Source organism: Aureobasidium melanogenum, assembly GCF_000721775.1.
Source record: "Aureobasidium melanogenum CBS 110374 unplaced genomic scaffold scaffold_34, whole genome shotgun sequence".
In the NCBI taxonomy this organism is placed as follows: domain Eukaryota; kingdom Fungi; phylum Ascomycota; class Dothideomycetes; order Dothideales; family Saccotheciaceae; genus Aureobasidium; species Aureobasidium melanogenum.
In genome coordinates this window covers 12,063-33,392 of record NW_024470086.1, presented here as the reverse complement: position 1 = coordinate 33,392, position 21,330 = coordinate 12,063, and the positions used below count along the sequence as shown (strand labels likewise).

Here is a 21,330-nt window from a genome sequence, read left to right as displayed (position 1 = left end):
AGTGGTTGCTGAAAGAGAGTTGCGCGCTGAAGTTCGTGAATTCGAGAAGCGTGGAGGGACGACTTACGCCAAAACATTGACCGGGCTCGCCATGCCATACTTTAAATTAATTTCGAAATTCACGGAACGAGAGCAAAATGAATTAAGAGGTCACGTTCATTAGGTGCGTCAGCACAGACTAGCAACTACTTCTTGAAGCAAAATATACAGCAATGCAAGCAATTATCCTAACCAATAGTAGGTAAACATGACCCGATGATTGTGATCCGTGACAGTTCTGACGATGCATCTTTCGATTGTATTGGCTTACTCCTCGTCAGAAGACTCGTCCTCATCATCCTCGTCGCTCTCAGCGGTCTCGAGCCATTCGATGAACTTCTCGGCGCTCTTGCGGACCTTCTTGCTAGTGGCCAGGTCAACGTACTTCTTGCTGGCCTTGGAGCCCCAGGCCTTGAGAGTCTCCTCAGAGACGAGATCGTTCTGGTAGAATTGAAGCAGAATGGCAGAAACTTGAGGGATGAGCTCAGGCTTTTCCATACCAACGAAGCGCTCGAAACCACCCATGAAGGACTTTTCGTGCTTTTCGGAAGAGATCATACGCTTGAGCATGCTGCTGCGGGCCTCAACCTGCTTGACAATGTTCTCATCGAAGATAGTCTGGGCAAGAACTGCGACAGTCTTGTGCTTGGTCTCAATGCCGAGCTCCTTGGCCTTGAGGTAAATCTCGACGTCGTCAAGCTTAGAGACGCCACCCTTCTCCTCGCCCTCAGCGAGAACCCACTTGCCGAACTGATCATAGGAGTTGCCCTCACCGTCCTCGTCCTCAGCGCCCTCAATGACAAGAGCACGCTTGAGGTCGTCAGGCAAATCTCTGGCGCGAGCCTTGATGGCTTCTTCGGACATGTCGACAGTCCATTCAACCTCCTTCTCCTCCTCAGGCTCATCAAGCTCCTGTGCCTCAGCGTTAATGCGGCGGGTGAGCTCATCGTCGCTGCCGGCATCCATAGCAAGATCACCATCGTCTTCATCCTGGTCGGAGCTGCCGTTGGGGCTGCCGTTGCCATCCTCGTTGGTGGCAGTACCGTTGCGCTCGGCCTCCTTTCTAGCTCTGCGCTCAGCCTTCTTAGTGGACTTGTCTTTCTTGCCCTTGGCAGGGAGCTGCTTCAAGATGAATGAAGACAGCTTCTGGCGAGGGTCGGCTTCGGTAATGGTACCGCAAGCCTTGCAATCCATGAGAATGCGCTGATCCTTGATGCTGATGACAGTCTCGGGGTTCTTGCAGCTTCTGCAGAGGACGAACTTGTTGATGAAGCCATCGAGATAATCTTGCAGCTTTGAAGCCTCGTGTGCTCCGTTGATGATCCAGCGGTCGTCTTTGGGGTCATTGGTGGTCTGGGCACCGAGTTCGAAACCGAAGTACTTGATGACGTCTAGATGCGGTTAGTTTACAATTTGCCTGACCAGAGTTGGCAGTGACTTACAGGTAGGAGGGCGGGCAAGCTGCTGAGCAACATTGCTCAAGTTGACGACGACGGTTTTGATACCGTTACCCTTGCCTTCAATCTTGGACTGAAGACGCTCCATCTTGTAGCGATAGAAGGGGTCGCTGATGTCCTGCAGAGAGTGTCAGCGGAATGCTAGTAGTGGGTTGTCAAGATTGTGAACGTACGCGACGAATGTTGATAGAACCTCCAGCCATGGTTGCGGTTATTGGTGGTTGTTGGTAAGAATTGGGTTAGGAAGATTTTGAGATGTAGGAGATTGTAGATTGGTTGGCGAGATTAGTCGGCAACATGCAATTGTTCAGTCGTTGGTGAGTTGGTGTCTACAAGGTCTTTGCAATATACGAAAGGGCTGCAGCTTGGGAGGGTCCGGAACTGCGAGTCGTTGAAAGCGGCGGGACGAATACATAAACTGCCTGCGTGGTCTGAATGTCGCGGGTTTTGGTGGATTTGAACTCGGATCCGGAGTGCGGGCGAGCGTGAAGATGCAGAGTGTTGGTCTGTTGTCTCAGGAAGGTCTGCGCGGATCTGAGGCCAGGCAAACACAAAAAGTCTCCGTGTTGTGTGGAAGGAGGGGAGAAGAAGAAAGAGAAGAAGGAAGCGTCGAAGTTCCTGCCTTGAGTGGTCGTGGCTGCCGGCCGGGAAGAATTTGTCGCCCCGCGCTCCAGGCTCGAGCTTCCAACGCGTGATCGCCGCCGTTGTCTGTCCATGACCTTTCACACAAGTCTTTGTTCACGAGCACGAGCAACAAGCAGCAGCGCATCAAAGCATTGAGCATGTTGGACTCTGAAACCACATGCGGAACATGTTCCTGGTATGTATCGATGCTGCACATGCTGCAATCCTTGTGACTGTGCGGCTCGCATTAAATCTTGATTGTGATCTGAATTCATGTTCACCGAAGCTTCAATGGACACATTTTTTGTGCTATGCAGACACCAACTTCTGTGATCTTTCCAATCGCCAACTTGCAATTCCAGCAGCTCACATGATATTCCGTTCACTATTTTTCAATGGACGAGTCACTGCGTGGTAAAAAGCTCTTCTGCAAAGACAGCGACCATCGGATAGTGCAATACAACTATCTAGATTTTGCCCTGCTTCGACGCCGGGATCGGTTGATCTTACCGTCCGTCTTCCCAACCATAAACCTGTCCTTTGAGCTGTTGAACAACGCCCAGTGAATCAATATGCACGTAGATTACTCTGTATATCTGGTGACTGACAACACTCCTGCCATTCTTGGCGACCAGGATCTTGTTGAAGTTGTTCGTGCTGCCGTGGAAGGAGGTCCGAGAACCCTGTCATAACACAACCACTACATCTTTTGATCTGACATTTTCTTAGGTGTCACAATTGTTCAGTTGCGTGACAAGACTAGCGACACTGCTGAACAAATTCGCATTGCCAAAGCTCTGCATGCTGTGACCAAGCCTGCAAACGTCCCTCTTCTCATCAATGATAGAGTAGATGTAGCTTTAGCTGCTGGTGTCGAGGGAGTTCATATCGGTCAGGATGACATTGGTAAGCCTGCTCTGCCGCATCACCTACTGTCTTATTGAAAGTCCGAAGCTCGAACAAGACTTCGAACCTGTGTGTTGCTATTCTAAATTGACTCGTAAATCTGACTGTACACGTCAGACCTCGCATCTGCTCGCAGACTCCTTGGAAAAGACGCCATCATCGGTGTAACCGCAAACTCTCTGGAAGAAGCAGAGACTGCTGCCAAAGGAGGAGCTGACTATCTGGGTGTGGGAACCGTCTTCGCCACTCCCACCAAGGAAAACACAAAGTCCATCATTGGCACTTCTGGAGTCCAGCACATCCTCTCATCTCTGGCTCAATCCGCACCCGAGATCAAGACGGTCTGCATTGGTGGTATCAATGCAAAGAACTGCCAACGTGTGCTCTACCAGACTGCAGCTGCGGAGAAGAGTCTCGATGGCATCGCTGTCGTTAGTGCCATCATGGCTGCCAAAGATCCCAAGAAGGCCGCATCTGATCTTCGCCAACTTGTTGCGACTCCTCCTCCCTTCGCTACTTCCATCTCTGCTCCAGCCCTCTCCCATGAGGACATTGTGTGCAAGATCCCAGAGCTTGTCAAGCGTCTGGCCAACAAGAAGCCGCTCTGCCACAACATGACAAACTTGGTTGTGCAGAACTTTGCCGCGAACGTCGCTTTGGCTGTTGGCGCAAGTCCCATTATGTCGAACAACAGCATGGAGGCTGGTGATCTCGCGTCTTTCGGTGGTAGTCTTGTTATCAATATGGGAACCACTACCCCCGAGATGCGTGCTCACCACTTGAATACCATCGCTGCCTACAACAGTGTCGGTGGACCTGTTTTACTCGATCCTGTTGGTGCAGGTGCCACTCAACAACGCCGTGAGGGTGTCGCAGCACTCATGCGTGGTGGTTACTTCGATGTCATCAAAGGCAACGAAGGTGAAATTCGCACTGTGTCTGGTGCTACAGGCTTCAAACAACATGGCGTTGACAGTGGTGCTTCTAACTTGAACTTGGATGACCGCGTCAAACTCGTCAAGTCTGTCGCTGCCAAAGAGCGTAACGTGGTTTTGATGACTGGTGAGGTAGATGTCATTTCTGATGGCAAACGTACTTTTAAGATCAGCAACGGACATTCATACCTGGGTGAAATCACCGGGAGTGGGTGCACATTGGGTACGACAATTGCGAGCTTCTTGGCTATTGAGAGGGAGGACAAGTTGCTCGCAGCCGTCACCGGCATTCTGATGTATGAAATTGCTGCCGAAAGAGCTGCGAAGAAGGACTCTGTTAAAGGCCCTGGCACTTTTGTTCCAGCTTTCATCGATGAGCTGTACGCTATTCGCCAGGAGAGTGCAGCAGGAGACGGAGATTGGGCAAAGGAAGCAAAGATTGAAAGTGCCGATAATTAAAATGAATTACAGACAGACGAAATAGAGAGCAGTCCTCCTTCTTGATTGTAGCCACGAGATCTGTGTCTTGCTAGCAATATTCAAATAGCATACCTCGACCTTCTGTCCAAACTTATGCCTCTCCGGCAGCGACCTTGGCATGGCCAACAACCAATCCCTGTTTCTTTGCTTCGACCAATACTGTGGCATCCATCTCCTCCTTCAGGCTGGGAGAGCAGGCTTTCCATCCCAGCAGTTTTCCAGCTCTTATGGCTCGGCATCTAGAGTTGCATCCCCACAATGCAGGTCCATAGGACACGATCTTCTTGACCTCATCAGGTGAGTATTGTTTGACCTGATCGTCTTTCAGGAAGCCTTGCTTGTGAGCAGACTGAGCCACTTGACGTGCTACATCTCCCCACACGAGATCACCAGCTTCGCAGAAGTAGTAACCCTCGTCGTTCCAGGTAGCAGATCCGCCGCCAGCGGAAGCTGCTTCCACAAGCTTCAGATATAGGTCTGAGAGATCGTGAACGTGAATCTGAGTCCAGAAGGTCTTGCCTGCGCCTACCTGGATCCCGTGACCTTGCTGTAGGGTATAACGAGCAAGTGCAGGTACTTGGACGCTGGTCTGGTTGCCCGGGCCTCTTCCAGCTCCATAGATGCATGGAGGGCAGACGATGGCACTCTTGACGGTGTGTCCATCTCGTACTGACTGAACTATTTTATCAACATTCCTGTGGGGTGCATGGTCTGGGATACCGATTATCATTTCCTGAACGTCGTCCCAGTCATTGTAAATCTTAGTGGCATCTTCGCCGAACATTTGCTGGTCGAGGTCTGTGTACATGAGAATACCAGTTCCAGAAGTATGAATCAGGAAGCCGGGTCCTTCGGACTGTCTGGCTGACAGACCTTTTATGATGGCTTTGGCAGAGGCTTCATGGTCGGCATCGGCCCAATCTAATCGACTTGTCAGTCTACTGGGTAAGTGTGGACATCAATGCTGACATACGGCACACAACATCTGCCTTCTTTGATTCCTCTTCGAGAAGGTCGGAGGAGTCCAAGTCGCCATAGACCAGCTTCACTTTGGGATATTCTGCTGCGACTTGTGCACCTTTATCAGTGTTTCGAACAAGGGCCGTGATTTCCTCAAAGCGAAGGTACAGTTAGTAAGATATCTGTGAGAACACCACGACTTAGCTGAACGAATGTACTCAGCTCTGCAAGATGCCGTCCCGAACGGCGTTCACTACAAGGCCCATTCCAGAGACTGCTCGTGCAGACTAAAACAAACGCCGGTACTAGTCGTGGTGTTTGTACTTCCGGCTCGCATACATATTCAGGATGGGCTTTGACGACTGCATGGAGTGCATCACCACCAATGTAGCCAGTTGACCCTGTCCTATTACACGTTCGTCAGTCATGGAACCTGCCAAAAATCAGACAGCAACATACACAAATAATTTCATCTTGAATGATTGTTGTGTAAAGGTCGATTTGATGATTGTAGGTGGAAGACAGGATGTGCTTGGTGTTCCACCGTAAGCATTACCAAGCAACAATCAGCTATCAAGGTGAGGGAAGGCGCCACCTGACCACACACGTCCATCTTTTGCTTGGCTCAACCAAATCTGTTATCCAGCGCCGAGGTATTGCGGTTAGATTTACATGTTCACGTACATTTGTATCAAATTCGCTGATGAAAGATCGAATTGCCGTGGATGATCTGAAACGTGCATGCTGGTAGGGTGCCCCTGGCTTGCTTGTCTCAAGCTCGAGTTGGCTTATGCTCGTCAGCTCTCCCGTTACATCCTCTTCTGTACCAGCTCGAGAAATCGTCTGCAGCAAGGCGAAATGGTTTGGGCAAGCTGATACTTGAAGTTCAATATCCTCATCCATCAAAATGTGGTCCGGACTCTTCATGTTGCTCGTCTTGAGCACTATCATGACAATCGCGTAAATCAGCATCCCATCCCTCTGTGAACAAGTATTCCCAACCGCTGACACAATGTTCTCAGTTCCTTTCTCGCCGGGTCCTTACCATTGTCCTTCTCTCTCTCGCAGCGTCAGCTTCGACTGACCACAGCAATCGGCACTGGTGTTCTAGTAGGCACCGCCCTCATCGTTATCATCCCAGAAGGCATCGAAACGCTATACAGTGCGCGCGAAGTTAGCCATGCGCATGCAGCAAGATCACTATCGCTAGACACCAGAAGTCCGAATGGACTGCTCGATACATTGCCCTTCGACTTGTCACGTCGTGACTTTCCAACTCTTGACCTGCGCATCAGAGATACGGATTTGACTGGACCGGACGATGGACGCCCAGGGGACGGACAACCTTCTTCGCAAGAGCATGATCACAAAACAGAAGAGCACAAATCGGAAGACCACGATGATTGGGAACCTCATGCCTGGATTGGAGTCTCTCTAGTTTTGGGCTTCGTCTTGATGTACCTGATCGATCAACTGCCTCGTCACGCGGCAGCTTCTTCTCAACCACAGAGGTTTCATATCGCGCTGGATCGCTTCAACCTCCAGAGATCTACAAACCAGGCGTCTGAAGTAGAGGACCCTGATGGACCACCACCTGACCCCATGCACGAATCACGCCCATCCTCAACTACCGTAGGTTTGGTGATCCATGCTGCTGCAGACGGCATCGCTCTCGGAGCCTCATCAAGTGCTTCTTCGCGAAGGCTGGGTTTCATCGTCTTCGTGGCTTTGATGATACACAAGGCTCCCGCCGCATTTGGCCTTACTTCGGCATTGCTCAAACAGGGACTTTCCAAGAGAAGAGCACGAAATCACCTGATTGTCTTCAGTCTGGCCGCACCAATCGGTGCGTTGTTTACGTGGGCTCTCGTCAACATATTCGAAGGAGGAATTGGTCAGAGCGAACATGGCACTCGTTTCTTCACTGGGTTGCTATTGTTATTTTCAGGGGGCACCTTCTTGTAAGTTGAGATCACTTCCGGACAATCACTTCGCCATCGGTCTAACAGAACAAACAGATACGTCGCGATGCATGCGATGCAAGATACGAAACACGGCCACGAAATGGGAAATGCTACACCTAATGGCTATAGCGACCCGAACGTGTACGACGGATATCAGTCGGCATCGAACAAGCACGAAGCTCCTGTGCTCAGTGATACGCTGGCTGTAGTAGGTGGAATGTTGCTTCCACTTTTGACACAAGTATTTGGGCACGGCCATTAATTTCGACGCGGATAGACTACCACTAGGTATCATATCTTACGATCTTTTGAGAAAAGTGGTATCCCCGCGAGAATTGACCAACCCTGCCCTTGAATTCTGCATCTGATCAAAACGTCTTCTTGATAAAAGGACCTCACAATAAGCACCTGGCTCAAGTCTTGGTGAAAGATATGAGCTTCATAAGACCAAATGTTCGGGTGGAGTAAAGCGAGACAGGTCTCAGTGCATAGGAAATGGAATGGCTGGACAATGGCAACGGTATTGATGGAAGCTGGAGCTGGCGGTATTGGTTCGCTGCATGCACGCCCGGTGGATAACAACGCAAGGTGGAGGGGAATAACGGCTACGGCTGGATAGTCTGGACATGTGAACGAAAGCGGAATGCAGGCGTGACTCGACCATGGTCACTCTTGACTGAGAACAGCATCAGGCGAACCCGACCAAGTGATCGATCTTGGACATGGTCACAGTCGGTATACTCGTGAGTCCTGTCCATGATCAGATTTGACTTCAGCCATAAGGCTTTTTCACGTCATGTACAGATTTCGAATTGGGGCAACCTAGAACGGTGCCTTGGCGGGCGATAACCGTTTGCCCTGATTGTTGTCTCTACCACAGACCGACATGGATCTTGGTCAAGCAGAAGCAGAAGAACAAAGAGTAGGAAACGTATATTAGAAAACGAGTCAGCTGCAATACAAGACTCATTGTTTTGGGGGCAGCAAATTGTAGGGCAGGCTTATTGCTCAGGCGTCCTGGTCGTGTTTCAGAGTAACCAGCACCTCTTTCAGACTTTCCTGGCCTCGACTATCCTAGTCCGCATTGCGCAACCCAGGCTATTTTTCCTACACTCTCCGGCACAACCGCCATTTCTGCAAGACACGCCAGTCGCATACATTCTTTCATCAAATCCCAGCGAATTTTGAACCCACTCTCGATAGACGCTTTGCCGTCGTTGATCGCCATCGTCCCCGCCAACCCGCCGTCCGATCGCAAATCCGCCCGACCACGAGGGTTGAGAGCATCCGAGCGAGCACAGGAGCGACGCACTCTTGCACAAGATAGAACAACATGGAGGATCCCTCCGACTGGCATCCTTCCTATCCGCAGACCCAACGCCCTTTATCCATGCCTGTCGAATACGACCCTGAAGCCGCGTCGGGCAGCGAAGCGCGCATCTTCGGTCAGCGTCATCACAAGCCCCAGACTTCCATCTCGCGACCTTCAGCACGCTCCATATCATCCTCGTCCACCAGCGTCCCTATACCCATCCCTTCAAACCCAAATGTCATTCCCGGAAATCTGCTCCCGTCAGCGCCTGCTTCTCCGCCGACTCCGGCTCCCTCTCCAACGCCAGGACGTCGTCTTCCAAGCTGGGCCTCTACGACAGGACCATCTCTTGATTTGCATATGGACGAAGATGGGGACCTGGACGACGTGGGCAGCGAAGGCACATTTGGCGTAGACAAAGGATTGAGATTCAGGCATATGAAGAACATATTTTCCGACATGGACAACGACGAACGCAAACGCATTCTGACAGAGCTATTGGCCGACTGCGACGGGAAGCTATTGGGTTATGTTGCCAATTTTGTTGCACCACGATTAAAAAGAGATCCATTCGGCGTGTTGCCTAATGAGCTCTGCCTAAGGGTATGCATCCTGCTCTCGTCTGGCACGATTTCTGTTCTAACGTGACTACAGATACTCACATTTATCGATGATGCCAAAACGCTTGCTCGCTCATCGCAAGTTTCAAAAAGATGGCATGAGCTGGTCAGCGACGACATGGCTTGGAAGAGTCTCTGTGAGAAACATGCTTATCGCCGCATGTCGGATGACACTTCTTCGACCAATACCAGGCAGCAACATTCATCATCCTTCGAGCCGTCTCACTCGGGACCCTCTCTCAGCTTTGCCACGCATGCTCTACGCATACATAACCCCGCATTTGCCAGCTTCAGCACTTCGACGCCTGATTTGAGTCGTGTCAAGAGTCTTGATAGAACGACTTCCGCTCCAGTCTTGCCTTCTTCAGCCATACGTCGACGACCTCAGGCCATGACGTACCGCTCCCATTTCAAGCAAAAGTATCAGGTCGAAACCGCCTGGCGCACTGGCGGCAAGGTCGACCAAAGACAGATTACACCGGACCAGGGTGTTGTGACCAGCTTGCATCTCACTGATAAGTACATCATTGTTGCTTTGGACAACGCAAAGATCCATGTTTTCGACACCGAGGGCAAGCACTTGAGGTGTCTACAAGGCCATGTCATGGGCGTATGGGCCATGGTGCCTTGGGGTGAGACTTTGGTGTCAGGTGGCTGCGATAGAGATGTTCGCGTTTGGAACATGGCGACTGGGTAAGTGGCTGACGTCGTCATGATGAATTCATGTATAAGCTGACCATTTCTGATAGACAACCCCTTCACATGCTACGCGGGCATACTTCCACAGTTCGTTGTCTGAAGATGTCCAATGCCACCACCGCTATTTCTGGTTCTCGCGACACTACTCTTCGCATCTGGGACATTGAGAAGGGCCAATGCAAACACGTGCTTATGGGTCATCAAGCAAGTGTTCGCTGCCTCGAAATCCACGGAGACCTGGTCGTATCTGGAAGTTACGATACCACAGCGAGGATCTGGAGCATCAGCGAAGGTAGATGTCTCAGGACCTTGCAAGGACACTTTAGCCAAATTTATGCAGTTGCTTTCGACGGAAAGCGTGTTGCTACAGGCAGTCTGGACACGAGCGTTCGTGTCTGGAATGTTGCGGACGGGTAAGCATATCTCGATACAACTTGTTGAAGACGAAGCACTGACGCTCTACAGCAAATGTCTGGCAATCCTCCAGGGCCACACTTCTCTCGTTGGCCAGCTTCAGCTCCGTGGTGACACTCTTGTGACTGGCGGCAGCGATGGCAGTGTTAGAGTCTGGTCATTGCAGTCCTACACACCTATCCATCGTCTTGCAGCACACGATAACAGCGTGACCTCGTTGCAATTTGATGAGTCACGCATTGTATCTGGTGGGTCAGACGGTCGTGTCAAGGTCTGGGACCTCCAGCGAGGATGTCTCGTACGAGAACTTGGACAACCTGCTGAAGCAGTCTGGCGTGTTGTGTTTGAAGAGGAGAAAGCAGTCGTTCTTGCATCCAGGCAAGGCAAAACAGTCATGGAAGTTTGGAGTTTCGCTCCGCCAGAGGACGGAAATACGAGCAGCACCGCGTCGAGCCCTGCTATCGTCTCCAAGCCCATGCTGCCTGCTAGCGAACCCTCGCCAATGCACATTTCAGATGCACCCGCTTCTGATGATCAGGTCGAGGACACAATCATGACAGACGAGACTCCTCGCAACGAGGTCTCTTCACCGGTCACATCAGCGTGATAACGCTTCTTACTTTGAACATGATACGGCATTGAAGCATCTTACGACTTTTAATGGGAAGCATAGGCGCAGGGAGCTCAGGAGACCAACCGATTTCAGGAAGGGTAGGGTACCAAGAGTCAGGGGATGCACAAAGTCTGGCTTTCCTCTCATTGTGTTTACGGCGTTTCTGGAATTGATTTATATGGCATTGCGGATCATAGGTGAATCGACAGGCAATCATTTAGGTGACAAGAAAGGGGAAAAGGGAGTTTTTGTTTCTTGGGAGGTCTTTTCTGGTCAGACGTTCCTTCCTCACAGCAGTAGACTCATAGCGAAGCATTCCTTTCATTGTATGCACCAATTCGATTTCTAGAACAATACTCAAGCAGATTCAGAGGCGATGGTCGTGAGGACAATGATCCTGTCAAAGCGCCTTATCTCAACACATGTCTCTATCTCAGCACGGCTGGCCCAAAACGGCACTGGGCGTGGTTGGGAAAGTGATAGGTCGGCGGTCGGTAGAAACGGCATGCGGGTCCGGCGAACAAGCCTGACATCATCGCCGTAGCATCCGGGGGAAGGAGCAGGTTGCAGAACAACCGTTCGGACGAGCTACTTTTGTTCTGTTCTAAAGCTGCTTCTTTTAACTTCTTACTTTGTTATCATCTTCCCCCTGTCTCGTGCCTTGTTCTTTGTGTCGTCAAAGTTCTTCAATTCTCGTCAATTCACCCTCGAGGACCTGCAGCTCTACCATTACATCATAGCTCTATAGCTCTATTCTGCAGACACAACAACAATGGTTCAGAACAAGCCCCAGGCGCCTGGCGCTGTTACTCCCAAGGGAAACATTGAGCTGTTCTCTGGCACTTACTTCGCCGCTTGCACATTGGGTGGTATCATTGGTTAGTGGTCTCTATATCTCGAGCAGACAAGCAGGAGCTAACGCGTCTGCCAAACACAGCTTGCGGACCTACCCACACAGCAGTCACCCCTCTGGATCTCGTCAAATGCCGTCGCCAAGTAGACAGCAAGCTCTACTCATCCAACCTGCAAGCCTGGAGCACAATCTTCCGTAAAGAGGGTCTTCGCGGCGTCTTCTTCGGATGGTCTCCCACTTTCATCGGTTACTCGTTCCAGGGCGCTGGCAAGTACGGTGCCTACGAGTTCTTCAAGTACACCTACGGCGAGAAGCTCTTCCCCAACACCAACAAGACTATCGTCTACCTCGGTGCCTCTGCCACTGCCGAGGCCATCGCTGATCTGTTCCTGTGTCCATTTGAGGCCCTCAAGGTCCGCATGCAGACCACCCTGCCTCCTTTCGCCAACAACCTGCGCGAAGGCTGGAGCAAGGTCGTCGCTCAAGAAGGTTTCGGCGGTCTGTACAAGGGTCTGTACCCTCTCTGGGCCCGTCAAATCCCTTACACCATGGTCAAGTTCGCAACCTTTGAATCCGCCGTCGCTCAAATCTACAAGCAACTCGGCAAGCCCAAGGAGAGCTACGGCACTTTGGCCCAGACCGGAGTTTCTTTCCTCGGTGGTTACATTGCTGGTATTGGATGCGCCGTCGTTTCTCACCCTGCCGATGTCATGGTCAGCAAGTTGAACAGCGACCGCAAGTCCGGCGAAGGTGCTGGCCAGGCAGTCAGCAGAATCTACGGCCAAATTGGCTTCAGAGGCCTATGGTCTGGTGTCGGTCTGAGAATTGTCATGATCGGTACTCTTACTGCCTTCCAGTGGTTGATCTATGATTCTTTCAAGGTTTCTATTGGTCTGCCTACTACTGGTGGTCACTAGACTATCACAAAACTATGATGGTTTTCTTTTTTTTTTCCGTTTTCTCTTATATAATGTTTAAGATTTTTGCGGCTTGGGGAGCTTTAAGCGGTGGGCGTTCAAAGGTTTCGAGAGTGTGTTGATAGAATCAAAGAAATGTACGAGCTTTTACAGTAAACTCTACCTCTCAGCTACTGCATTGACTGTAACGCCCCATTATCGCTCTGAAGCTATAAAGATTCGTAGATGCTCGTGTGAGATGGCATCGCGTCAAGCATGAGAACGACAACGACATGCGTCAAACCAGAGGCCGACCGTGCTTAACATATCGTTGCCTTCCTGGTTCAGAGTATGTCTCTGTTGTAGATATCATTCATAGACAATCAATAGGAATGGAGCAATTGAAACGAGAGCTTAGAGGATTCGGAAAAAGGAGTTGCTTTTTGTGTGCAAAGAAGTGCTCTTTCGTATCTATAAGAAAAAGAAGCACGTATTACAGAGGGCCGTCCTTCAAAAGGACAATCGCGCCTCGCTCGGGAAGTCTATAGATAAGAAAGAAATGCAGAAACGAAAAAACGAGGTGTAGGGGGGAATAAGTCTCGACGCCTGATGCCATGCCATGCCATGTGTAGTAACGAAAGTAGAAAGAATGCGCCACCCAAAAAGAAGAGTCGTAACAAGGAGAAAAGTCAAGTAAACCAAGTCTACTGGACCTTCTTGGTCTCGGGCTCGTAGCTTCTATCATCCTCGCCCTCAACCTCCTTGACAATGTGCTCCATCTCCTTGACCTGGCGTTGCCACTCGGCTTGGCCCATCTTTGTCTCGCGGCGGAAGAGCTCGTCGTTGGGCTTGCGGTAGCTGCCACCGAGGCGATCCCAGAGAGTGGTGAATTGTCCGTAGTTGTAGTTGAAGTACAGGTGGTGCATGGTGTGGCAGGCGGCGCCGTTGATGACAGGACTGTTGGCGACATATTCACCGTCGTGGATCATGACGGTCCAGATGTTGATAAACATGAAGAGAGCAATGTAGGCGAACTTCTGTAGAGGGAAGATGAAGGGGAAGACGTGGTAAGGCAGCGATTGAGCGTAGCCGTCAAGAGGGTGGAAAGCGTGCGAGGCGAAAGGCGAGGGCATGATCCACTTGTGGTGAGGCTTGTGCAACTTCTTGTAAACCATGGGGTGGTGCAGGCCGCGGTGAATCCAGTAGATGAAGAAGTCGGTGAAGCAGACGAAGAAGGGGAACTGGAGAAGCAGGTACCAGCCACCAAGGTTCCACGATGAACTCTCAGGCAAGACGTCGTAGATTTTGGAGTAGCCGCGGACCTCACCCAAGAACCAGGGGACGGTGAGAACAGCCATGACGGGCATGGCTTCGAGAGCCTGACGAATTTCGAGGCGCATCTGGTTCTTGAGGAACTTGGGGTGGTGAACCGTTGTCTTGTCGAAGACGAAGATGTATGAGAGGCCGGCGCAGACGAAGTAATTTAGCAAACCAAAGACCCTGGAGAACTGTTAGTTTGCGATAAGGGTCGTAGGTTGGACAGTCGCAAAGGCGTACCATGTGATAAGGAACAAGGAGATAGCCTGTCTGGCAATGTTGTCTCGTGGCCATCGGCTCATGTAGGCATATGAACTAGGCTCGACCGAGAAGTACTGGCTCGCAGGCTCGAATTTGTAGGGGGTAACACCACGGGCCATGGTAGACCAGGTAGCATTGGGAGTACCAGCAAAGTCACCGACAGTGCTCATGGCCAGCATTGACGATGTCAATGGCAGAACGGTCGCATACAGTCGATCGAACGCGTACGTGTCGAAAACCTCCAGTATAACATCCATCTTTGCGATTCTGCTGTGTGGCGCTGTTTAAAATGTAGTCTTTGATTGTTGATACGCAAGTAGAAAGGAGATAAAGGGTCCAGGAGATTCCTGAGCAGAAGAGATTGGGCTTTCTCGACGTGAAAGTAAAAGTTGCAATAGCCGGTAAAGAATGACAGGCGCGTGAAGCGATTGAAAAAGAACGACTTGTTTATCTATCAGAAGAAGCAGAGAGAGCGAGCGTGCTGCGGGAGCTCGGAATCAGCCCACAAAAAATCGAACCACAATCAGAGGCAAATGAGGGATCAGTGGGGCCTGGCCGTCCGGTGAGAATAAGGAGCAGAGTTTGCCCAACCAAGCTTCAGCCAAACCTGCTATCCGTGCCTGCCCGAACCAGCAAGAATCGGCAGGGTTGCCGTCTGCCGCTGTCAAATTCCGGCCCAATCCTCTACTCCCTAGTTCCAACAGAGCGCCTCTTCTTGAGCCCCTTCCGAACCCCTGCCATCAACTTTAACGCGACGTGCTGGCCTTGTCATCCGGGCAATCATGCTTTTGTACACGCGATTCTCGCAGCCCCCCAGTTTCATGGCGCCAGATAATGTCTGAGCACCACACGAAATCCCCTGTCTTGCCATCACTGCGACCTACAGCCAAGCGCTGTCAGCTCTCTCCTCCATTTCGCCTGATGTCGCCTCATCTCTCAAACTACAACGCTCATATCTCGGATCACGGAGATTAGCACATCCGAGCAGCCTCACTACCGCAGTTCCCTTTACTGTTACCAATCATCACTCATGTGTCTGCCACGCGTAACAGCATTTATGCTTTGTTCTTCGGTCGCTGATTGGAGCAGAAGCCGCTTTCTCATGATAGAATTGTTGGAATAATCTTCATTTGTGATCGCCCTCAAGGGCATCATCGAGAGCATCTCTCAAAGCAAAGCGCCAAAGTAGCACTGGCGCGTATGGTATCATCATCTTCTCCCTATCACGCCGCGCTATAAGAACAAAGAAACCCACAAACCAGCAAATGATACGCCTAGGGAATGCAGTCCTAGCTTTTTTATCCTCCTTGTTACCCCGTTGCCATGAGACGCCGTGCTCGCCGTATGTCGTTAGCTGCTGTCATTAAATCAATCGAGATGTTTCCCTAGCCACCTCAGCTCCTAGATGGGCTGTTGCTGTAGCTTTGCGAATCTCTATAGGGGCCGGACCAGGTTGGTGCCCCAAACGGCCAAGGTAATCGTTGATCTTGTGGTAATCCTCCATTCGGTTGAGGTGCTTTGATTGGTGGTAGTGCAAGAGTGTCGCCAGGATTCATTGGTGGTAAGCCAGATCCTACTACACTAGACGGTCTGTTGGCCAAGTCAGCAAACCTGCCATCTTGAAGACTCGCCGGAGTGTTAGAGGAAGTGTTCTGACTCGTGTTGGTGCGTTTAGCTGGCCGTGGGGGTTCATCCTCATCGTCCGATAGGGTCAAATCAATGACTGCTGTGGAAGGGCGCTTGGCGCTGGGTCGAGGTGCGATTGTCGATGTTTCACGTGAGACCGGAGGTGTTTGTTGTGCGAGAGCTGGAGTAGCCGAGTTGTGCTCAGTCTTGATCTTCTCCACTCCATCAGACTTCTTGGGCGTGTCCTGGATCTCGATAATGTCATCGTCACTGTCGTTGTCGTAAGCTGCCCGCGCCTGTGTCTTCTGACGGTTGTTGCTGTCGTCTCCATGGTCAACTGCTTTCCACTTTCCGTCAGGCTCGATCGTAACTTGGTCTACAGAACTGGAGGTGTTCTGTAGAATGTCTTGTACATAATTGTCGACACAGAGGCTCTGGTAGGAGAGGGTCTTGTTACAGACGGGGCAAGTCCAAGTTGGCGCCTGTTCCTGGAGTTGCAAGAAGTACGAGCCATCAAAGCATTGGTTGTGCGAGCAAACATTGGACCTGCAAGGAATATTGATGCGCATCGTCGAGATGGGGTCCTTGAGAGACATGACGGTGGAAGTGGCCACGATGTCTGGGTCTTGTGCCTTGGCAGCCACTAAAGTATGAAGTTAGTCTTGCGTGACGTGGAAGCGCAAGTCTGAACAACTCACTTTCTCGAAGAACAGTGTCTTTGGGAATCCTGCTCCCCGTTTGCTGAAGACGGGTTGCAAGGTCCATTGCAGATGTCACCTTGACGAGGTTGACCATAAGAGAAAAGCGCTTCAAGTCGAGTCAGCAAATGCGCGAAACGAATCAGAAATGGCCCAACATACTTCCTTCGTGAGCGCATAAGTCACGTGGATGATATTCTGATAGTTGGGAACCTTGCGGATGAGATCGGTAATGTCGACAGGTTTGGTGGTACCAGGCTTGTTCTTCAAGCCCTTGAAGCTCTTGCGGACTTCGTCTCCGTTGATCTTGACCTCGATCTGACTCGGGAAGGCAATGTCAACGTTGAAGGCATAAGGACCTAGAGTCGAGGTAGTTGCGCAGTAAAGCATAATGCGCAGAGACGGATCGGCTTTCAGAGATGTGCAAATGGGTTCGCTAAGATAGACCTTTTCGTCTAGAGAGTGACGATTGTGTGGCATTTCTGAAACTCCTGCGTTAGTCTTACCGGGTGACTATAACATGTTGGAAAGAGCGCGTGTAGTTACCTGACAATTCCTTCGTAGGGGTGAGAGCTTCTCTGATCTGATAGAAGGGACTTTCTCTGAACTTGACCGAGGCACGAGAGGGCACGGCTGCGCGCGCCGCCGGCGCCTGATGATACTGAGGCAAGCCAGCAGGCCTTGGGTAGGCAGGCATGCCGGCGGTAGTGTGTGGGGCTGGGGAAATGGGTGTATTGGTATCGCGGGCCAGTGAAGGTTGATGACTTTGTGCTGGAGGGTCGCGGCCTTGGTGCTCGGCTCGGTAGCGTAATCGCTCAAGTGCTTGTAGGTCGTTCTTGCGGAGGTGATGTGCGATGACTGACGGACGAGGGGTTAGCTGGCGCGAGGAGTGAAAGTGGATGGACTCATCGAATGAATACCTTCAGAAATGCGCTTCTGCAGAGCGGCTTTCACACCAGACACCTGCAGACCCTCTTGACGGCAGATCTCCTTCAGATCATTGTTGATGAGAGATTTTATTTTGCGGTCCACGAAAGACGCGAGGTCTCGAAGACGTGCGGGATCGCTTGCCATCTCTTTCAATCGTGCCTGCTTGCCTTCATGCAGTATCTTTGTGCCAGGGCAGTCGCCGGAGGAAGTCGCCAGAGATTGGAGGGTTCACGCCGGTCAAGGGTTCTGGCTGATGGATAACGAGGCACTATTCCAGGATACTATGTCGTCGGAGAGTGTAAGTGAGGGCCGAGTGGTCATGTCCAAGTGAGGCGATTGGAACGGGCGGCTTCTAGAAGTGAAATGGTCGCAGGAAGCACAGTATCTACAGAACCGACATGGATACAAGTGACGACTACTTTATGCGCCAGTACGGAGGGAACAACATGCACGGTGCTGGGATAGGAACATTGTCCTCGTTCGAGGAGAGCAGACTTCAGTAGGCAAACATCTTTCGGCCTTCTGGAAGAACGTGACCGTGCGTGGAAGTAGTGACGAGCCAAAGTCATAAGTCCGGACCGCGAGAATCCATTGCCCAATGCGGCGACTTTCAGCGTGGCGCGCTGTGCTGTGCTGACTGAGGCTTGGAAGTTGGTCCTCGAAGAGGAGTCATCCTTCTGTTGCAACAGTATTATACATAGCGACATCTTTCAGTCATCTATTCTTGTTCCTTGCATCACAAACCATTCAAACATAGGGTCACTTGCTTGTGGTTTCACACGCGACCTCAAGGAAGCAAAAGAATAATCACCAGACCCTGTACGCCCCAGCAGAGCAGGTGCACCAGCTGCTTTCAACAGCCAGCCCGATCGTCCTTCTCCGCACGTTTAAGCGACTGCCCGCCGACCCGCTTTCTTGTTCCATTCCAAGAGAATTTATCTCTTTCTTTCACCGCAATCTCGCAACACAACAACCCCATCCACACTGCAAAAATGGGCAAAGGTCTACGAAACAGCGTCAACAAGACCAACAACAGAAAGCTCAAGAAGAATGTCTTTGGCCCCGTCGAGACTGCTCGCACAGAGCGTCTGTCGCAAAAGCTGCTCGAATTAGCCTCCCAGCCAAAGCCCCCAAAGTCGGACATGGAAGTCGAGGAATCAAATGGTGAGAATCCTTTCCCTCGCAACCTACATGTGCCCAAACTGACGTTGCCACTCGCAGACTCGAAGCAGGCCGAGTCCGAGGCCAAGGCTACCAACGCAAATGGTGCGTTAAATGCTCTTGCAATTCCGGTGCCCAAGTCGCTCGCCCATCAATGTCCTGCTACTGCTGCTGCCTCGATGAACATGCTCACCCCTCGGCCTACACCTCCGCTCAACATCTCCGACTTCAGCAATCCCTCTATCAGATCTGCACATCGACGTTTTGCCGACGAGCAGCTCTTCTTCCATCTTCTGGGTGTCTCGACCGACATTCACGGCTTCGACTCCTTTGGCAACATTTGTTTAGGTTTCGGATCCGACTCTGAGAGCGACAACGAGAGCAGCAGCAGTAGCAGCAGCCTTGGCAGCGGCTATGAGTGAGCCACTTGACTGTCTAAACAAGGCTAACCCGCCTTTTTCATCATCAGACACCGCAATGGACGTCGACTTGACCAACGCACCCAGAACAAGCTGGATCAAGGCCGAAAAGAGGGCCAAGGAAGAAAAGCGTAACCGCATCGCAAAGAAGCAAAAGCGCAAGGTCATCAACCAAATGACTTTCAAGAAGACCCCTCGTACCGGAAAGAAGTGAGAGGCGCCGCCACATCATATTCACGCTTCGAGGTCACGAGACGAGTTTCGAGACACATCCGGTCTCAGGGGAGGACAGAAGGAGAAGTCAGAAGAAAGCATCAGGGAGCGACCTCACCGCCGCAGCCCAACGGAGTTCTGGAAAGGATAGAAGGTCTGTCTTGGGTTCCAACAAAAAGGATTACTGGCGTAGGAAATACCAAATGGTCGAAACTGAAAGGACATTTGGAGGGTGTAGATGAAGTTTTGCTTAGCATTCGCGATTATCATATCCATGCAAAGAATCGGATTGCATTGATTTGTTCTCAGGACCGAGTCCCACTCTCCGGTAATAATAGTAGTGATGAAAAAAATGCCTATATGGGTATCCATGCCCTGACTCCTAGCTATGCTCAAAACGAAACCTATCCCTCAGTAATTACAGTGTACTGAACAACGCCTAACGAGGCATGTTGCCATGAACCTGCAGACCAGAAGTCGTTGATCTCACATCGACATGACATCCCCATCTGCGACATCAATATGCGGGTCGGGTATCTGGATATCGAGACTCAAAAAGCCCGTCCTCCTCAAATCGATCAACCTGACCTCTCTGCCTTCTCTTTCAGCCTCAGTGTTCCATCCCTCGACCCATCTCTCCATGTCTCTTACTCCTCTTTTCACTCCGGTCCAGCCAAAGTTATCCCACAAGAATCCCGTCGCAACGCCCATCAAGGCATCGAACCAACTCGCCCAAGTATTCGGCTCAAAGGCGTGTTTCAGCATGGGATTCAATGTCTCAATGACATTTCTGAATTCAGATTCAGACATCCACAGATCCAGAATCTCGGGGTATAGGTTTTGAAGGGCCGGGTAGAGGTCTCCTGCAGCCAACCAGTCTCGCTGTATTCTGATGACACGAGTACTTGCGTAAAGGGGAGATGAGAGAGCGACGTGAGGATTCAGATGTGGGAAACAGGGATGTGAAGGACCCCAGGGCAGTTCGTCTTCCAAGTGTGTGTCGTGGCTGTGTGCACTAGCCGTGTAGTCTGCATTAGGAATGCCTTGCCATGCCGTAGGTGGTGGGAGAAGACTGGGGTGAAGACTTGGGGGTCGAAGCGAGTTGCGACTGGATTGTTCATGAAGAGTGCGTCTGCTAGGTTTGCGATTCACGGGAAGAGAGGCTCTTGAGGGTCGTGAGTGGAGGCTGTGTGCTGGTTGTGATTCGACATCAGGGATCGGAGGCGGTGGTGGATAGTTTTGAGTGTTCGAGACTTCTTCTACGCCGGCAATTCTGTTGAAGGGCTGCATTGTGTTTGCAGCGACTCGACCCCTTCGAGATTTGGGTCGAGTAATGGAGGTATAAGGATTGTTTACGTTGGTACTTGTGGTGGTCGTTCGTTCTGTAGCGCTTCGATCCTTACGCTCTTGGTATAGAAGACAGTGAGCAGTGCAATCTAGACGACGAGTTTCTGATCAGATGATAATGTTGTACATGATCTTTCTGACGAGAGTCGCAATTTCCCAGGGCCTTGATGGCGCTCAAGGTGCACGTCCCTTGTCCATTTCCGATCTCCGAGTATCTTAGTGCCTTCATCTTCCAGAAGCATATATCCTCCCCGTATACTGAACTCTGTAACTTCTATCCTACTCCGAGTGTAGCTAAGAACAGAACATAGACTATAAAAATGCACAACTGTTTTAGAAACCAGAGACTTTGCACAGAGAGTCGACAACTTGTTGCCTCTCAGTGGATACCATCTTGTTTCCTATTACTATTGTGCATGTCGATAGCTATATGCGTTACATCTTTTAGTACACGGGGAGACTGCAAGAAGACCATCACATCACTATCAAATACAAATGCGGGTCCTTATTGACGTCCTTCTAAATGCTCTGTCGCCTGTCATCCGACTGGCCAATGACCCTGTTTGACATCACGCCTACACGGTTA

General features: G+C 51.0%; 10 protein-coding genes across 10 annotated transcripts; 5 read left to right on the top strand and 5 right to left on the bottom strand.

The window, feature by feature from the left end:
• Positions 1-306: 306 nt before the first annotated feature.
• On the bottom strand, positions 307-1,699 carry M437DRAFT_59829 (uncharacterized protein; the record flags this gene model as incomplete). The annotated part of the gene is made up of 3 exons (XM_041023645.1): positions 307-1,430; positions 1,482-1,614; positions 1,670-1,699. 3 exons carry the CDS (start codon positions 1,697-1,699, stop codon positions 307-309), a joined length of 1,287 nt encoding a protein of 428 aa, XP_040875273.1.
• A 993-nt stretch (positions 1,700-2,692) lies between these two features.
• On the top strand, positions 2,693-4,420 carry M437DRAFT_59701 (Hydroxyethylthiazole kinase; the record flags this gene model as incomplete). The annotated part of the gene is made up of 3 exons (XM_041023623.1): positions 2,693-2,792; positions 2,850-3,026; positions 3,144-4,420. The coding sequence occupies 3 exons, from the start codon at positions 2,693-2,695 to the stop codon at positions 4,418-4,420; spliced, it is 1,554 nt and encodes a 517-aa protein (XP_040875272.1).
• A 112-nt stretch (positions 4,421-4,532) lies between these two features.
• Positions 4,533-5,874, bottom strand: M437DRAFT_88715 (NAD(P)-binding protein; the record flags this gene model as incomplete). Its single annotated transcript, XM_041028892.1, has 4 exons — positions 4,533-5,362; positions 5,415-5,553; positions 5,741-5,807; positions 5,861-5,874. 4 exons carry the CDS (start codon positions 5,872-5,874, stop codon positions 4,533-4,535), a joined length of 1,050 nt encoding a protein of 349 aa, XP_040875271.1.
• Positions 5,875-6,308: 434 nt separating this feature from the next.
• On the top strand, positions 6,309-7,627 carry M437DRAFT_59847 (Zinc/iron permease; the record flags this gene model as incomplete). The annotated part of the gene is made up of 3 exons (XM_041023649.1): positions 6,309-6,361; positions 6,424-7,362; positions 7,420-7,627. 3 exons carry the CDS (start codon positions 6,309-6,311, stop codon positions 7,625-7,627), a joined length of 1,200 nt encoding a protein of 399 aa, XP_040875270.1.
• Positions 7,628-8,755: 1,128 nt separating this feature from the next.
• On the top strand, positions 8,756-11,017 carry M437DRAFT_59683 (WD40 repeat-like protein; the record flags this gene model as incomplete). Its single annotated transcript, XM_041023621.1, has 5 exons — positions 8,756-9,280; positions 9,332-9,516; positions 9,592-9,990; positions 10,047-10,409; positions 10,462-11,017. 5 exons carry the CDS (start codon positions 8,756-8,758, stop codon positions 11,015-11,017), a joined length of 2,028 nt encoding a protein of 675 aa, XP_040875269.1.
• Positions 11,018-11,795: 778 nt separating this feature from the next.
• Positions 11,796-12,793, top strand: M437DRAFT_59653 (mitochondrial carrier; the record flags this gene model as incomplete). Its single annotated transcript, XM_041023612.1, has 2 exons — positions 11,796-11,901; positions 11,961-12,793. The coding sequence occupies 2 exons, from the start codon at positions 11,796-11,798 to the stop codon at positions 12,791-12,793; spliced, it is 939 nt and encodes a 312-aa protein (XP_040875268.1).
• Positions 12,794-13,476: 683 nt separating this feature from the next.
• Positions 13,477-14,607, bottom strand: M437DRAFT_79109 (sterol delta 5,6-desaturase ERG3; the record flags this gene model as incomplete). Its single annotated transcript, XM_041027108.1, has 2 exons — positions 13,477-14,272; positions 14,330-14,607. 2 exons carry the CDS (start codon positions 14,605-14,607, stop codon positions 13,477-13,479), a joined length of 1,074 nt encoding a protein of 357 aa, XP_040875267.1.
• A 1,137-nt stretch (positions 14,608-15,744) lies between these two features.
• M437DRAFT_59723 (uncharacterized protein) lies at positions 15,745-17,748 on the bottom strand (the record flags this gene model as incomplete). The annotated part of the gene is made up of 5 exons (XM_041023629.1): positions 15,745-16,619; positions 16,675-16,783; positions 16,837-17,156; positions 17,221-17,532; positions 17,595-17,748. The coding sequence occupies 5 exons, from the start codon at positions 17,746-17,748 to the stop codon at positions 15,745-15,747; spliced, it is 1,770 nt and encodes a 589-aa protein (XP_040875266.1).
• Positions 17,749-18,596: 848 nt separating this feature from the next.
• On the top strand, positions 18,597-19,398 carry M437DRAFT_59665 (uncharacterized protein; the record flags this gene model as incomplete). Its single annotated transcript, XM_041023613.1, has 2 exons — positions 18,597-18,870; positions 19,235-19,398. 2 exons carry the CDS (start codon positions 18,597-18,599, stop codon positions 19,396-19,398), a joined length of 438 nt encoding a protein of 145 aa, XP_040875265.1.
• Positions 19,399-19,883: 485 nt separating this feature from the next.
• Positions 19,884-20,687, bottom strand: M437DRAFT_88708 (uncharacterized protein; the record flags this gene model as incomplete). Its single annotated transcript, XM_041028891.1, has 1 exon — positions 19,884-20,687. The coding sequence occupies one exon, from the start codon at positions 20,685-20,687 to the stop codon at positions 19,884-19,886; it is 804 nt and encodes a 267-aa protein (XP_040875264.1).
• Between the last annotated feature and the right edge of the window lie 643 nt (positions 20,688-21,330).